At 41.9% G+C, this 17907-nt stretch overlaps 2 protein-coding genes across 5 annotated transcripts in view; one reads left to right on the plus strand and one right to left on the minus strand.

The window, feature by feature from the left end:
- Positions 1-6949, plus strand: part of plaat1 (phospholipase A and acyltransferase 1) — a 28443-nt gene extending 21494 nt beyond the window's left edge. For all 4 annotated transcript variants that reach the window (XM_068041482.1, XM_068041479.1, XM_068041480.1 and 1 more), the window contains exons 2-4: positions 1783-1921; positions 4401-4669; positions 6785-6949. In XM_068041482.1, the coding sequence (XP_067897583.1) occupies positions 1783-1921; positions 4401-4669; positions 6785-6886 (510 nt within the window). In that variant the 3' untranslated portion in view covers positions 6887-6949. The remainder of the gene's footprint in view (positions 1-1782; positions 1922-4400; positions 4670-6784) is intronic.
- A 6990-nt stretch (positions 6950-13939) lies between these two features.
- LOC137375038 (probable cation-transporting ATPase 13A4) overlaps positions 13940-17907 on the minus strand; it is a 143576-nt gene continuing 139608 nt past the window's right edge. Inside the window, 1 exon segment of the mRNA XM_068041662.1 lies at positions 13940-14245. Within this exon segment, the coding sequence (XP_067897763.1) occupies positions 13940-14245 (306 nt within the window).

The following is a 17907-nucleotide window of genomic DNA, read 5'->3' on the forward strand; positions in this document are numbered from 1 at the left end:
GGATAGATGTGAAATACAGTCAAATTTGCATACTTTTAAGTCGCCTATTATAATAGACATACTGGCAGCTGGTCATGGCTAGCTTGGTATGTTTTGAGTTTGTGGTTTGTTATCTCCATATAATGTTACAAGTTGTCTAATGTTATGAAAATTTGTGCTTCTGATTATCAAAAGATCGAATTATGATATATTTCAACCAACAATAACTTGCATGGTGGAAAATTTAAAAAAAGGGACCAATGTCTTGGTTGTTAGCAGAGGGCCTCCCCAAACCTTTCTCCCCTCATTGCAAACAGTAGCATAGTGGTTTTGTTATTGGACTGTTAATCCAGAGGGCCTTGACATCTGGAGACATGAGTTCAAATCCCACTATGGCAACTGGGGAATTTAAATTCAGTTTATTAAATAAATCTGGAATTAAAAACCTGGTATCAGTTTTTAAAAAAATCATGGATGTGGACATCACTGGCAAGACCAGCATTTGTTGCTCATCCCTAATTGCACTTGACAACTGAATGGCTTGCTAGGCCATTTCAGAGGGCAGTTATGAGTCAACCACATTGCTGAGGGTTTGGTGTCACATGTAGGCCAGACCAGGTAAGGACAGCAGAGTTCCTTCTCTAAAGGACATTATTGAACTAGATAGTTTCATGGCACCATTACTGAGACTAGCTTTCAATACAAAATTTTTATTAAGTAATTGAATTTATATTCCACCAACTGCCATGGTGGATTTGAACCCACGTCCCGAGGACATTAGCATGGACTTCTGGATTACTAGCTCAGTGACATTACTGCTACACAATCATCTCCTCCCTGACTATGTAACTACTGGATTGCTGTAAAAACACTCATCTAGTTCACTATGTCCTTTCTCTGGCTGGCCTATATGTGACTCCAGACCCACAGCAAAGTGGCTGACTTTTAACTGCCCTCTGAAATGGCCTAGCAAGTCATTCATTTGCCAAGAAGTTGGCTCACCATCATCTTCTCAAGAGCAATTTGGGATATGCAATAAATGATGACTTTGCCAGTGATGCCCAAATACCATGAATGCTTTTTAACAATAAGTTCAGGTGGCTTGTAACAATTGATCAAAAATTTGGTACCGGAATGTTACAATAAAACTTAAATTATCTAATTAACCCACTGTCAGCTAACAGGTACAGAACTTCACTGGATCAGAAACCACAAAGGCGTTAAAGTGCCCCTCAAAGCAAAGCCCACAAACACAACAGAAGATGTGCTTTTTTAAGTGAGTCTCCCTCAGTGGGAAAAAGGCATCCCTGGTCTGTTCTGAGTCCCTGAAGCTTTACTGGGTAAAGCTGTTTAGCTCCGTCAGTGTATAGTCTCTAAGTCAGTCAGTCTCTATTAGTATTTATATTTATAGCTATCGGTATATAGCTCCCTATCTCTGTCCGTGTGTAGCTTTCTCCTCTCTGCTATTTGGTCGAATATTGGTACAAATATTTAGCAAGTCAGCCAGCATTTGTGGAGAGAACAGACGAGTTAATGGTTCAGGTGTTAGTTCTGACCACGAGCCCACCCCTGAACCATGAACTTTGTCTGTTCTCTGCTGAGTGTTGGATTTTCTGTTATTGTTCCAGATTTTCAGCATCTGTTTACTTTTTGTTATTCAATCAGATTTTGTATGTTTGTTCAAAGTGATCCAATACTTACTCAGTGGGAATTACATTAAACTTGAATATTCTGATCAATTATGCAGAGTATTTGTAAAATTATATATTTTTAAGAAGCTCTAATGCGCGTTTTCCCTTTCAGATGGCTTCTAATGACCACTTTAGTGTGGAATACTCTGGGGATCCCCACCCGGGGGACTTAATTGAAATATTTAGACCTGCATATCAGCATTGGGCTCTGTATCTGGGAGATGGCTACGTTATAAATGTGGCACCTTTAGGTAAGATAAATGAACAAAAAGCAAAAAAAAGGGCTGCACAAACTTTGTCTCTGCTCTAAATTTCCAAAATTTACAACAAATTTTGAATTAAAAATGGCTCTTAAAATCTCTATTGTCCCGAACCTTAAATCGTCTGTGTTAATCCTCATAAATAAAGACCCTCAATCTAAACACAAATACTATATTCCATTCCCACTTATCCTTGTACTATCTCTCAAACTTAATCCTTTTGTCAGTTCCTCTTGTTTTAGTTTCTTGCCAGTGCCACCTCCAAAACACAGGGCAAAGTCCTCAATAGAGTGGTGCTTAATGTACATATATAAAGAGCAAGAGGGTAACCAGGGAAAGGGTTGGCTCACTCAAGGACAGAGATGGGAATCTATGCGTGGAGCCAGAGGAAATGGGCGAGGTGCTAAATGAGTACTTTGCATCAGTATTCACCAAAGAGAAGGAGTTGGTGGATGATGAGCCTATGGAAGGGATAGCAGATAGTCTCAGTCATCTCATTATCAAAAAGGAGGAGGTGTTGGGTGTCTTGCAAAGCATTAAGGTAGATAAGTCCCCAGGGCCTGATGGGATCTACCCTAGAATACTGAGGGAGGCAAGGGAAGAAATTGCTGGGGCCTTGACAGAAATCTTTGCATCCTCATTGGCTACAGGTGAGGTCCCAGAGGATTGGAGAATAGCCAATGTTGTGCCTTTGTTTAAGAAGGGTGGCAAGGATAATCCAGGAAATTATAGGCCGGTGAGCCTTACGTCAGTGATAGGGAAATTATTAGAGAGGATTATTCGGGACAGGATTTACTCCCATTTGGAAACAAACAAACTTATTAGCGAGAGGCAGCATGGTTTTGTGAAGGGGAGGTTGTGTCTTACTAATTTGATTGAGTTTTTTGAGAAAGTGACGAAGATGATTGATGAAGGAAGGGCAGTGGATGTTATCTATATGGACTTCAGTAAAGCCTTTGACAAGGTCCCGCATGGCAGACTGGTACAAAAGGTGAAGTCACACGGGATCAGAGATCAGAGCTGGATCAGAGTTGGCAAGATGGATACAGAACTGGCTCGGTCATAGAAGACAGAGGGTATCAGTGGATGGGTGTTTTTCTGAATGGAGGAATGTGACTAGTGGTGTTCCACAGGGATCAGTGCTAGGACCTTTGCTGTTTGTAGTATATATAAATGATTTGGAGGAAAATGTAGCTAGTCTGATTAGTAAGTTTGCGGACGACACAAAGGTTGGTGGAGTTGCGGATAATGATGAGGATTGTTAGAGAATACAGCAGGATATAGATCGGTTGGAGACTTGGGCGGAGAAATGGCAGATGGAGTTTATTCCGGACAAATGTGAGGTAATGCATTTTGGAAGGTCTAATGCAGGTGAGAAATATACAGTAAATGGCGGAACCTTTAGGAGTATTGACAGGCAGAGAGATCTGAGCGTCCAGGTCCACAATTCACTGAAAGTGGCAACGCAGGTGGATAAGGTAGTCAAGAAGGCATGCGGCATGCTTGCCTTCATCGGTCGGGGCATAGAGTATAAAAATTGGCAAGTCATGTTGCAGCTGTACAGAACCTTAGTTAGGCCACACTTATAATATTGCGTGCAATTCTGGTCGCCACACTACCAGAAGGACGTGGAGGCTTTGGAGAGGGTACATGAGGAGATGTTGGAAAAACTCGGATTGTTTTCACTGGAACGACGGAGGTGGAGGGGCGACATGATAGAGGTTTACAAAGTTATGAGCGGCATGGACAGAGTGGATAGTCAGAAGCTTTTTCCCAGGGTGGAAAAGTCAGTTACTGGGGGACATAGATTTAAGGTGCGAGGGGCAAAGTTTCGAGGGGATGTGCGAGGCAAGTTTTTTACACAGAGGGTGGTGAGTGCCTGGAACCTGCTGCCAGGGGAGGTCGTGGAAGCAGATACCATAGCGACGTTTAAGAGACATCTTGACAAATACATGAATAGGAAGGGAATAGAGGGATATGGGCCCCGGAAGTGCAGAAGGTGTTAGTTTAGGCAGGCATCAAGATCGGTGCAGGCTTGGAGGGCCGAATGGCCTGTTCCTGTGCTGTACTGTTCTTTGTTCTTTGTATCACCATAGACCCAGACTACATGCACACATACCACACATATGCTCTCTTATATCAGCCTCATTGCCATCATTTTGTGGCACCTTTATGTCAAAGAACTCAATGCAGCTGAAGCAATCATTGGTTATTTTTGAGAAGTTTATTTTTGCATGACAAAAAGCAAGTAATTAAAGCAGATCAATAGCTGTAATGATATTGGAAGAGTTTACATTGTTATTGTAAAATCATATTTATAGCATGGCTATTTTTTAACAAAGATAATTTAATATTTCCAATCTGTTAAAAATTATTTGATTACTAGTGACCTTAGAGGATAGCAGTCTTCTTCCTGAATCAAAAAAGTCATATTCTCTTACTAAATCTGTTTTTTTTTTTCATATCACAGAGGAGGGGCCACCTGCTTCATTCACTAGTGCAAAGTCAGTTTTCAGCAGGAAAGCAATGGCGAAAATGCAACTACTTAAAGATGTTGTTGGGCAAGACACTTTCAAAATAAATAATAAATATGATGACAACCACACACCTTTGCCTGTGGATGAAATTGTTAAGCGAGCAGAGTTTCTGATTGGTCAGGAAGTGTCCTATGATTTGCTTGGAAATAATTGTGAACATTTTGTCACTTTACTTCGTTATGGTGAGGGTGTGTCTGATCAGGTACGTGGTTTGTCCCAAAAGTATGTCTCAAGCATGATTATTTTACACAAGGCCATTGTAATGTACCCAGCTTCAGGTAAGAAGACAGATGTAAGATACAGATCTCAGCTGATGCAAGAATCACGGCAGATTTGGATTTCCTCTCAGTGATGTCCGGTAATGGTTCCTTCCTCTTCTACCTTCAGATTTGTGCAAGTACAGAGAAACAGACTCAAATAACTACATTAATGCAATAGTATTGCTGAATGAGTATAGCAGTGTATGTACAAAATCACAGAATTGTCACAGCGCAGAAGGCGGCCATTCGGCCCATCGTGTCCACACCGGCTCTTCGAAAGAGCAATTCTATTAGTGCCATTCCCCTGCATTCTCCCCGTAACCTTGCACATTCTTCCTTTTCATATAACTGTCTAGTTCCCTTTTGAATGCTTCAGTTGAAACTGGCTCCACCATACTCTCAGACAGCGCAGTCCACATCTTAACCACTTGCTGTGACAAACTTTTTTTTCCTTATGTCGCTTTTGCTTCTCCTCCCCATTACTTTAAATCTGTGCCCACTCGTTCTCAATCCTTTTACGAGTGGGAGCATTTTCTCCCTATCTACTCTGTCCAGACTCCTCATGATTTTGAATACCTCTATCAAATCATCTCTCAGCCTTCTCTTCTCCTGGGAAAACAGTCCTAACTTTTCCAAACTATCTTCATAACTGAAGTTCCTCATTCCTGGAATGATTCTTGTGAATCTTTTCTGTAGTCTTTCCAATGCCCTCACATCTTTCCTAAAGTGTGGCATCCAGAACTGGAGGCAATACTCCAGCTGAGGCCGAACTAATGTCTTATATAAGGTCAACATAACTGCCTTAATATTTCTCAATTTGCAGAGAATTGACAGAAACAAGCACTTTGTAAAATACAACCAATCAATTTTTAATTAGCTTTGAAGTATATGTTTATATCACTAGGTGCTTTTTTGAATCACCATATTTTGAAACATTTCTTTAATATCTACTTTTTAATCATGGATATTTTAACTGAGTTTGTAGATTTTGCCAGGTGCTGTTTTAAATTGATTACTTTTTTTGTTTCCAAGAGTAACACTTATTGAATAGCCGATCATCAATGAAGCCATGGGCTTCATGCCTATGTGCTGCTGCTGAGCCCTCTGCAATATTTCGCGTGGGGGGCTCATTTAAATGGAGGGGGCAGAGCAGCTGCCCCCGATGACGTAGAGGGGGCCGCCGCTCCATCCCTGGCAATGGCGTCCTGCGCCACCACGCAGGCACGGCGCCATTTTTAAAGGGCTTCAGCCCTACTGGTAATTTAAAGTTTTAAAGTCACAATGTGGGCAAAGAAAAATGGAAAACTTTATTAGCAGATCGAGGCCCCCTCCCCCCCACCCCCCCGGCCGCCATGGCCATTTCATGTTATTAACACACCAGAAAACCTCTTCTTCCTAATCATCAACCTTGCCCCCCCACCCGAACTTTGTAACTTTGCCCTTCAGCCCCTTCCCCCCATCCCCTTCAGCCCCCTCCCGCCCTGAAATTTTCACTCCTCCTCCCTCCCCACCAGTGTCCCGCCTTGGAACGGAGTTCCGAAGGCGCAGGACTTCCGTTTGGCAGCTGTAATATCAGCGTGGGATGGCCGCTGGGACAAGGTAAATAGATGTAAATTTATTTGCATTGATTTTAATATTTAAATGAAGGCCCCACTGCTAAGCGGCGGGGGGTGGGGGGGCACTGCACTGAGGACTCGCTGCCGCCGGTAAAATGCGGCGGGACCTTCTTGTGTGGGGGGTTTTGGTGGGCCACTCCCCCAAATATTTAACGGGCTCCCCTCCATAATTCCCGCTGTCGATGGGCTGGTAAAATTCAGCCTATGAGTTGGTTACAGCCATTCTCATAAAAACTTATATTTTAAGATTTGCAAAATATATTTTATTCACTCATCATTTCAAAAAAGTCTTTCAAAGGGAAGCAAACATGGTCAACTGCCAGGCATGATCTTTTTGTGACTTTCCAATTTTCCACATCAACCAACATATCATCTAATCAATAGGTTCCCAAAACTGCTGGCCTGTTGTATTAATGCGTTGTTAAATCCACTTTTCCTTAGGCAAACAGAGCTATCAGTGCCATTTCCTTTGTGACAGCTGCCGCTGGTGCCTTCTCACTGATTGGACTATTTCAAAATAGGTCAAGGCAAAGAAATTATTGAAGAATCTATGAGAATAAGAGGAAAGCAGTTGTACATGAAAACTGAGACAAATTAAAAAATAAATGAACAAAAATATGGTTTGATGTTTTTTGTTCCTATAATTTAATCAGCATTAAAATTTTATATTCAACTACCTTTAGCCAAATTGTTCATTTATTTTTCTGAAAAATGATTTTGGCAATTTTAAATTATCTTAAATTTAGAAAACATTGAATATTGTTTATGTGATATTAAATTAATATATTCTGAAATATTTCTCAATAATGTATTTCATTGTACAGATGTTAACTAATATATTCATACATATAATAAATGCTACTTGTGCATTAACTGCACAATGTAAGTCAGTGGCTTGTTCATATTTAATTACAAGGTAAAGTGCAAAATTTATATGCAATTAGCAAACTATGCAGTATCCAGATGTCAAATAAACTTGCCTGTGAATAGAGCTGTATGGAAAGGAGGTTGCCTGTATAGCACCATTGTGTCCTCGCTCCAGAAAGACTCAAATGGAAGGGGTACAGGCAGACTTATGCAAAAAGAGAGGAGAGACAGAAACGAATTGATTTGGTGACAGACAAGCAAAATGGTACTATGACCAGTAAGTCTCAAAATAAAAATAAAATATAGTTTTGACACCTTGTGAAACTGCTATGTAATGTCACCTTTTACTAAATAACTCCATTATAATTTGCACCACATGAATAAGCTCATATAAACTTGCAATCTAAGACAAAAAACAATTTGCAAGTGTCATATAGGGATAGATAGAAAAAGAGAGACCCAGATAGATCGGGATCAGTGGAGGAGTGACAGAAGCACACAGGGACTGATGCAGATGAAGTGATAGAGATAAGTAGGATTTGAGAAGCAACAGAGACAGACATAAATAGTTGGAGGAAAAAAATGCACAGATGGTAAAAGGGAAACCAACAGATAACTGAAAAGGAATAAATAGAAACATGCAAAGCATTATTGATAGCAAGAGACAGATTAAGGATCTCTCCCTTTGAGAGAGACAAAGACCAGAAATTTGTTTGGAGGCGCTCTTACTCTACCACCATAACTTTGTGTGCAACTGGGGTCTCTGACAAAGTTACAGTGGTGGAGGGGGACCAGTTCTGAGGAAATTATTGGCCCAAAAAATGAAGAGGGACAAAAATCAAGAATAAGATCCAGAATGCTGAAATAAGACAGATGTTAAAAACAAGACCCAAAATGTTGCTATGTTAAGGGAAAATTATCAAACAGCTCAATGTTTCTTTATGTAGTTTTGATATTTTTTATATAGTACAAAGTCACTTGTGTACGGCTCTTGCTGTCAAGATATTGCATTGTTTATAAGGCACAAGACTTGTTCCTTGATGGGATAAAAAATGATAACATAGCTTTATAAATTTGAACAAGTAATTTTAAATGACAGATTGTACATAATCAGGATTTACAAATGTCTTATTTGTAAACTAAAATGATCTGTTCTGTATTAAGGAACATGTAAAGTTACTTGGACATGAATTGAACGTGCATCGATCCACCTCCACTTCATAAGTAAGTGGACTGGACTGCATTCAAATATGAATCATGATGCATGATGTTTTAGATATAACTGAAATCTGTGCAGAAAGTTGCAATAGCACATGGCATTCATTAAAGTTATAATCAATAAAAATGCACTGTGTAGATGTAATTCAATGTATGGGCAAGCACTGCTCATCAGCCTATATCTGGCAATGTCTGTGGCTTGAGTACCAGTGTAATAGCTCAGATGATATTTTCTTTTAAAATTTGAAAGAATATTTAAAAGCTGCCTGTACATTGGTTGTGATTAGTACCATTGCAGTCAATGCACAGTACTAATGGTGCAAAACAATCTTTTTCAGTTGATGCAGAAACATAAGTTCAAATCCCACCACAGTACCTGGGGAATTTAAATTCAGTTGATTAACTAAATCTGAATTTAAAAGCTAATATCAGTAATGGTGATTGGCATAACAATCCGTTCTTCCAAGTTTCCCAACCTCACAAGTCACCCCACAACCACCAACTCTCCAACCAGCCTCTAGGCTAAAATTCAAGATATAGGCCAGAATTGTACAGCACCCCAACAAGCGAATGGTGGAGGGGGAAGTAGGGGGTGGCAGAAAATGGAATGGGAGGCTGCAGGAGGCTTTTCCGACCCGCTCCCGCCTCCGCCCCCCCCCCCCCATCCTTTACGTAGGGCGGGATGGAGGCGATAAACAGCCCATTCGTCCCAGGCCAATCAAGGCCCTTTAGTGGCCACTTAACAGTCACTTAAGGGCCTTTGCCTGCCTCCATGTGGATTTTATGCATGGTAAGTGGGCATCCTGGAACTGGGAAAAGCCGCCTGTGAAAACCAGCAATTGCCCCGGGGTGGGTAGGTGGTGTGCTCATCGGGCACAGGGTGCCCGATGGAGGGCCACTCCCGCCACGTCAACCACCCCCAGCACCCAACATGCCCCCCTTCCCCCCAACCGACCACCCTTGCCTCACCAAGGCCCGACCGATTACCCCCGGCAAGGCAACCAAAACCTACCTGTCTTCCTGGCTCCATGTCTTCAGCTGGGCTGCAGTCCCAGAGGTGGCCCCCACCCCCGGTGGCGCTACCGGTGGGACTAAGAGCTGCCAGCCCACTGATTGGCTGGCAGCTCAATGAGGCGGGACTTCCTCCCAAGCAGGTGAAAGTCTCACCTCAGAACAATTAAAGCCTGGGGACCTGTAAAATGCATGTCGGATCCCCAAGCGAGGCAGAAACAGGTTCGCCACCAGCTTTTCAGTCAGTGGCCGGCTCCCGTCTGCCGAACGTGAAATCCCTGCGATAGGCCGGAATTTTACGCCACCCCAAAGAGCCAGATGGTGGCGGGGGATGTGGCATAAAATGGAGCGGGAGGCTCTGGGAGGCTTTCCCGACCCGCTCCTGCCTCCGCCCCCCCTTTTTGTAGGGAAGGGGTGGGGTGAACTGCCCACCTGCCCCAAGCCAATCGTGGCCCTTAAGTGCCTCCTCCACATGGATTCTACACGTGGTAAGTGGGCATCCTGGAGCTGGGAAAAGCCGCCTGTGAAAACGAGGCAGCTGCGATCGTCCCAGGGTGTTGGGGGGGGGGGGGGGTGGCGGGTCCTGCTCATCGGACACAGGGTGCCAAATGGAGAGCTACGCTCGCTACCCCAACCACCTCCAGCACCCAACATGCCCCCCTTCCTCCCAACCGACCACCCTTGCCTCGCCGGGACCCGACAGATGACCCCTGGCGAGGCAACCAAAACCTACCTGTCTTCCCTGTTTCATGTCTTCGGTTGGGCTGCTGTCCCAGCAGTGGCCACTTCCACCAGAAGCATTTCCTCCCTCAAGCGGGTGGAAGTCCCGCCTGAGAACAATTAAATCCTGGGGACCCATAAAATGCAGGTCAGATCCCCAGGTGAGGCGGAAGTGGGTTCGCCACTGACTGTTCAGTCGGTGGCCTATTCCCATCCGCCCAACCTGAAATCCCAGCCATAGTCACTTTACAAGTGTGTTGTATTAAGGTATATTTATTATAACAAGGATGAGAATTTTAAAATCAAGACGTTGCTTGACCAGGAGCCAATGTAAGACATTTAGTTGGATAATATTGATTAGAAACGAAATTAAGATTGCACAGATGCATTTCACTGACTCCTTTCAATAGAGTTTAAACCCATTAGTCAGGACAATTTAAAACAATAACAACAACTTATAATTATATAGCGTCTTTAATGTAATAAAAAGTCCCAAGATGTTTTACAAGAGCATTATATAATAAAGTATGACACTGGGCCACAAAATGAGATATTAGGTCAGATGTCCAAAAGCTTGGTCAAAGAGGCAGGTTTTAAGGAGAGTCTTAAAGGAGGAAAGCAAGGTGGAGAGGCAGAGAAATGTATGAACATATAAATTAAGAGCAGGAGAAAGCCTTCTCCGCCATTCAATAAGATCATGGCTGATGTGAATGTGGCCTCAACTTCAACTGTGGGGAATCATATTCCAGAGCTTAGGGCCTAGGCAACTGAAGGTACAGCCACCAATGGTGGAGCAATTAAAATCAGGGATGCACAAGAGGCCAGAATTAGAAGAGTGCAAATATCTTGGAGGGTTGTGGGGCTGGAGGAGATTACAGAGATAGGGAGGGGCGAGGCCATGGAAGGATTTGAAAACAAGGATGAGAATTTTAAAATCAAGAAGTTGCTTGGCCAGGAGCCAATGTAAGCCATTGAGTACAGGGAGGAGAGGGAAATGGGACTTGGTGCGAGTTAAGACACGGGCAGCAGAGTTTTGGATGCCCTCAAGTTTATGGAGACTAAAATGTGGGAGACCAGCCAGGAGTGCCTTGGAATAATCAAGTCTAGAAGAAGCGAAGGCATGAATGAGGGTTTCAGCAGCAGATGAGCTAAGGCAGGGGAGAAGACAGGTGATGTTACCAAGGTTGAGATAGGCAGTCTTAATGATGACACAAATATGAGGTCCAATGCTCATCTTAGGGTCACATGACACCAAGGTTGCGAACAGACTGGCTTAATCTCAAACTGTTGCCAGGGGAGTAGCTAGAGCGCAACCGAAAACAATGGCTTCAGTCTTCCCAATATTTAATTGGAGGAAACCTTTGCTCATCCAGTACTGGATGTCAGATAAGCAGTCTGATAATTTAGCAACAGTGGAGGAGTTGAAAGAGGTGGTGGTGAGGTACAGTTGAGTGTCATCAGCATACATGTGAAAACTAATACAAAGCTTTCGGATGATGTCACTGAGGAACAGCAAGTAGATGAGAAATATGAGGGGGCCAAGGATAAATCCCTGGGGGACACCAGAGGTAATGTTGCAGAAGAAGGAAGAGAAGCCATTGCAAGTGATTCTCTGGCTACAATTAGATAGAATGGAACCAGGTGAAAGCAGTCCCACTCAACTGAATGACAGTGGAGATGTGTTGGAGGAGGATGGTGTGGTCAACCATCTCATAGGCTGCAGACAGGTCGAGAAAGTTTACCTTTGTCACAGTCACATATGTCATGTCATTTGTTACATTGACAAGAACTGTTTCACTACTGTGGCAGGGGCTTAAACCTGATTGGAGGAGTTCAAACATGGAGCTCCGGGAAAGATGAGAACAGATTTGGGAGGCAACAACACATTCAAGAAACCAACACATTCCAGAGGTATAAAAAGAATGTTTGAATACTGCTTTACCCAAACACCACCCCCACCTCCTCCACCAACTGCTGAAATGCATCTTTAATCAAGTGAAATAATCAGATTAAACACACGGTATAATCAAATAGCATTTCATTAGCATGTTAAATTCTGATCTGTGAACTGTTAATTTCGTTTCTATCTCTCTCTACAGCTGTAATTTGTGCTACTGTGTTATATTCTGAGAGCTAAAAAGACTTTATTCTTTAACGTTTTAACATTTTAATCCCCTCATCGAATATACTGCAGGGGAAAATCGAACAGGAAATTGAAAATGAGCAATAAATATTTAAAAGTAAAGAGGTTTTATTCTTTCAAATGACAACTTTTCATTTAAAAATATTCCTGATTTATTAACTTTCACAGGTTGTCCAGCAAACTGCACTCGTATCCCAAAGGGTTCAGAATTAAATTGTTAAAACAAGGGCAGATTAACAAAAAGAACTACAAGGGCTGTTTCAAGAGGCCCTGTGGAAATCTTGGGCTGTCAGTAAAAATCACCAGAAAGCAGAAGAACTGCATACAACCTCTGAATCAAAATATTCTAGCATTTAAAAATACCATCAAAAGGGGGCAAAGTAGAGACGGCAGATTTGTCACAATATAAGTACTGACACCTGCCATCACAATTAACAAATTACAAACTGTTGAGCGATGAATAATTTTAGAAACAAAGGTGATAAGAATCTTTAACAAATAAAAATACTCTCTAAAGAAAAGAAACTCCATAATAGTAAAGGACCAATTTGTTTGAAGTAGGGTTCAGTTGCAAGGCAATTGGTGTCATGCTGGGGGTTGTGTACGGGGTATGGAGGGACCCTGAATGCTCTTCGTGCCCAGGGACCCAAGAATTCTTAATCCAGCTGTGCATTCCACACCACCATGGAATCTGGGAAACTCCCAATGCAAGTGTGGGACAGAGTTGTGTTGTAGGAATGATCTATAATCTCACTGAAAATTCAAAGGATCGAATTCAAATATCTTCCTTATCACTACCGTATAAAAATATTCAGATGTTAAGATGCCAAAATCACTGTTTGGATTTCTTAGGCAATTATCGTAATGCAATTACTTAATTCACATTCTCCATTGAAACAGATACAGTCATTTTAGTATAAAATGCTGCACATGCAAATAAAAAATAGTGAGATTTTCAAAATTTTCAGTGAGGTGGAAAGACAGTTAAAAATTTAGAGATATAACAGGACTGCTGTTTTCTTCACTAAGTCAATGAAAGCTCTGATCAGTGCCGGATGGGGATGTCCCCACATATACGAATTGATGTGGGGAGTTGCAGAAATGGAGAAGCAATGAAAATGAATTATCTAGATTATTTACTTATGGTTATTTATGGTGTAGGACACCATTGCAACAGGGAGTAAGGACTAGATTTAGTCAGCCTTCCCATCCAATCTGCACTGTTTTCTTCAGATTCCAGACGGATTTAAACCTTGTTTCGGAAAAGCAGTAGGGACCAGTAAGCACTTAATAAACATTTTAAGCAGCTCCAGTGTACTGGTACTTTTTATTGAATAGTTTGTGAATGAAATGGAAGGTGCATTATGACTCTGATATTGACATTATGAAAGCAACAGCAGTAAACAAAGAGTACTGTAACCCAGGATAAATGAGGATTGCCCAAAATTCTCAGATGATTTTCTGTGTATCTATGTCTTATGGAAATTAATTTAATTACTTTAAAAAATCATTTACATTAATCCCACATTCATTATTGTGCCTCATTATAAAAACTGTTTACTAAAGACTGTTGAGTCAATTGGAAATATTTACAGGTGGAATGGTACCACAATGTGAAACTAAAATTTGCTGCAGTGTTACACATAAGCATTTTGAATGTCGTTGTTCTAGTAGCCTCCCTCCTAATTTTGCTTTGCAGTAGAACTTGCATATCCATTTGGGGCCTCTTTCGCAATTTTGTCATGTTCATAGCTCATATTAGAATATGCTTCTCGAGCTTCTTCCTCCCTGATGCAAAATGATGTATAGTTTGAATCATCTTCTGGAGGCCAGTGTGGCTCTTTTTTAATTATTCTTTGCATCTTCTTGTAACGCCGTGTAGATTTTACTTTACAACACTTTTTTAGGAACATCCAGAGGCATCTGTTTTCTATTATAATTTCCTGTCAAAATAACATCAGCTTTATTTCATGAATTATTTTTTCTTCAATTAAACTACAGTTTTTATTTCCATTTGAACTAAACAATTTGTTCTTTATATAAAAGGTGTAGCTCTTGCAGTCTAAGTGAAAATGTCACTATCTCCATACTAAAAGCCCTAAGTTTAAAAAAATTGTTGGAGCTGCAGGCTAATAAGTCCCCAGGTTCTGATGGACTTCATCCTAGGGTCTTAAAAGAAGTGGCTAATTAGATACTTGATGCGTTGGTTTTTAATTTTCCAAAATTCCCTAGATTCGGGGAAGGTTCCATTAGATTGGAAAATTGCGAATGTAACTCCTTCGTTCAAAAAGGGAGGGAGACAGAAAGCAGGAAACTACAAGCCAGTAGCTTAACATCTGTCATAGGGAAAATGTTAGAAGCTATTATTTAAGGCGTTATAGCAGGGCACTTTGAAAAATTCAAGGTAATCAGGCAGAGTCAACATAGTTTTGTGAAAAGGAAATGATGTTTAACCAATTTATTGGAGTTCTTTGAAGAAGTAATATGTGCTGTGGCTAAAGGGGAACCGATGGATGTACTGCACTTAGATTTTCAGAAGGCATTTGAGAAGGTGCCATATCAAAGGCTATTGCAGAAAATAAAAGCTCATGTTTAGGGGGGGTACCATATTGGCATTGATAGAAGATTGGCAAGCTAACAGGAAACAGAGAGTAGGTATAAATGGGTCACTTTCTGGTTGGCAAGGTGTAACAAGTGGTGTGCTGCAGGGTTCAGTGCTGGGGCCTCAACCTTTTACAATTAGTATAAATAACTTGGATGAGGGGACTGAAGATATGGTTGCTAAATTTGCTGATAACACAAAGATAGGTAGGAAAATAAGTTGTGAAGTGGACATGAGGAAGCTACAAAGCGATATAGATAGGTTAAGTGAGTGGGCAAAGATCAGGCAAATGTGAGGGGATGCAGTGAGAGGAGGCATCTGCCTGAGTGAGACATTGCCAGAGTGAAGCTGGAATTTGGTGCACATGGGAATTCAGTGCAGAGAGGGAAAGAGGTGCTCCATTTCTTATCTTTTATAGCCTCCAGCAGCTGGTGAGTCTTCTTCCTTTGACTCCAAGGTAGATGATTGATTGGTGAGTTTTTTGTCATTTATCTTGCAAAACTCAGGTAATTTTAGAAATTGTAAGGTTTTTATTTGGTAATTCTAGTTAAGCTTAGTAGATTGGGAAATAGTGAGAGTGTTAATTAAGAAAGTAATTAAGTTATTAAAGTGAATTAACTAATAGCATAAGTAACAATGGCAGGACAGGTGTTATGTTGCAGCTGTGGTATGAGGGAGCTTTTGGATTCCAAGGCAATCCAGGGCAAACACATCTGCAGAAAGTGTAATCAGTTACAGGAATTCCAGATCAGGATTATTGATCTGGAAACCGAACTGCAAACACTACGCAACATAAGGGAGGTGGAGAAATACCTGGACATTTCATTTCAGAAGATGGTCACACCTTTTAGAACAGGGTCATTTGTTTTTGTCAGCAGTGATGTGACCATGAGTGAGGTAGGTAAAGGGACTGAGCAGACAGTAGTGGAGGAGCCTCAGACTTTGCAATTGTCAAACAGATTTGAGGTGCCCTCAACCTGTGTGGATGAAAGTGGGGTCTGCAAGGTGGTTGAGCAGACTGGCCATGGCACTGTGGTACAGAAAGCCATTCAAGTGGGGGGAGCAAAAAGGAATGTAGTGGTAGTGGAGGATATATAGTGAGGTGGATTGACACTGTTCTGTGCAGCCAAGAGCATGAGTCATGAAGGCTGTGTTGCCTACCCGGTGCCAGGACATCTGCTGAGGGCTGGACAGGAACTTGGAGTGGGAGGGGGACGATCCAGTTGTCAGGGTCCATGTAGGTACCAATGACATAGGTAGGAATAGGAAAAAGGTTCTGCTTAGACAGTATGAGGAGCTAGGTGTCAAATTGAAGAGCAGAACCTCAAGGGTAATAATCTCTGGATTATTACATGATCCACCTGCCAATAGTCAGAGGGCACATAAGAATAGTGAAATGAATACATGGCTCAAAGACTGATGTGGGAGAAGTGGGTTTCAGTTTGTGGAGCTCTGCCACCAGTACTGGGGAAAGTGTGGCTGTACTGTTGGATCGGTCTGCACCTGAACCGTGCTGGGACCAGTGTTCCAGCAAACCATAGAATTGGAGAAGTAGAGAGGGCTTTAAACTAAACAAAGAGGTTGAGGGATCAAGCCTGGATAGTTGTAACAAACCAAGGCATAGAGTCAAGGCAGGAGAGCAGAATAGTAATTTGCCAGAAGGCCAGAGAATGGCAGGAAGGGACAGATGGAAAAAACCTAAGAACACACCAACAGTCAAGACTAGATGTTACAAAGATAACAAAAAGACAAAACTAAAGGCTCCGTATCTGAATGCAAGTAGCATTCATAACAATGTAGACAAACTTATAGCGCAAATTGAAGTAAATAAATATGATCTAATAGTCATTACGGAGACATGGCTGCAGGATGACAAGGACTAGGTCCTGAATATTGAGGGGTATATGACATTCAAGAAGAATAGGAAGCTAGGTAAAGGTGGAGGGGTATCACACTTAATCAAGGATGGCACTGGTGCAATAGTTAGAGATGACCTTGGTTGAGAAGAACAGAATGTAGAATCAGATTGGGCGGAGATGAGGAATAGTAGGGGAAAGAAGTCATTAGTGGGAGTGGACTACAGGCCCCCTAACAGTAACCATAATGTAAGACGAAGTAGACAAGAAAAAATATTTGGTGCTTGTGATAAAGGGATGGCAGTAATCATGGGGTAATTTTAATCTACATATAAACTGGAAAAATCAGATTGGCAATAGTAGCCTGGATGAGAATAGAAGGCTTTCCAGATAGTTTCTTAGAGCAGCACGTTCTGGAACCAACCAGAGAGCAGGTTATATTAGACTTGGTATTGTGTAATGTGACAGGATTAATTAATGACCTCAGAGTAAAGGCACCTCTAGGTAGCAGTGACCACAATATGATTGTATTTTACATCTAGTTTGAAAGAGAGAAGAGTGAATCTAAGACTAGTGAGTAGCAGCTGTTAGTGCATTTAAATATCTTTAAAAATGGGGTAAAGTTTGTTTTTTGTTGAAACAAAACCCTCTGGTGATAAGGTGAGTACGACTAAAGTGTTTTTTTTTTAGGACTTTAGATTGGAGTGGGGTGAACAAGGTCCCTAGCGTAATTAGTATTTTTTAAGTCAGGGAGTAGCTAATTAATCTAAGGGTAAGTCATGACAGGAGAGCTCAGCCCCGTGATCTGCTCCTCCTGCGCCATGTGGGAAATCAGGGATGCTTCTAGTGTCCCTGAGGACCATGTGTGCAGGAAGTGTATCCAGCTGCACCTACTGGCTACCCGCATAACGGAGCTGGAGCTGCGGGTGGATTCACTGTGGAGCATCCGTGATGCTGAGGACGTCGTGGATAGCACGTTTAGTGAGGTGGTCACACCGCAGGTAATGGCTGCACAGGCAGAAAAGAGATGGGTGACCACCAGATGGAGTAGTAGGCGCAGGCAGGTAGTGCAGGAGTCCCCTGTGGCCATCCCCCTCTCAAACAGATATACTGTTTTGGATACTGTCGGTGGGCGGATGACCTCCCA

This window comes from Heterodontus francisci, chromosome 11 (genome assembly GCF_036365525.1).
Source record: "Heterodontus francisci isolate sHetFra1 chromosome 11, sHetFra1.hap1, whole genome shotgun sequence".
NCBI lineage: Eukaryota > Metazoa > Chordata > Chondrichthyes > Heterodontiformes > Heterodontidae > Heterodontus > Heterodontus francisci.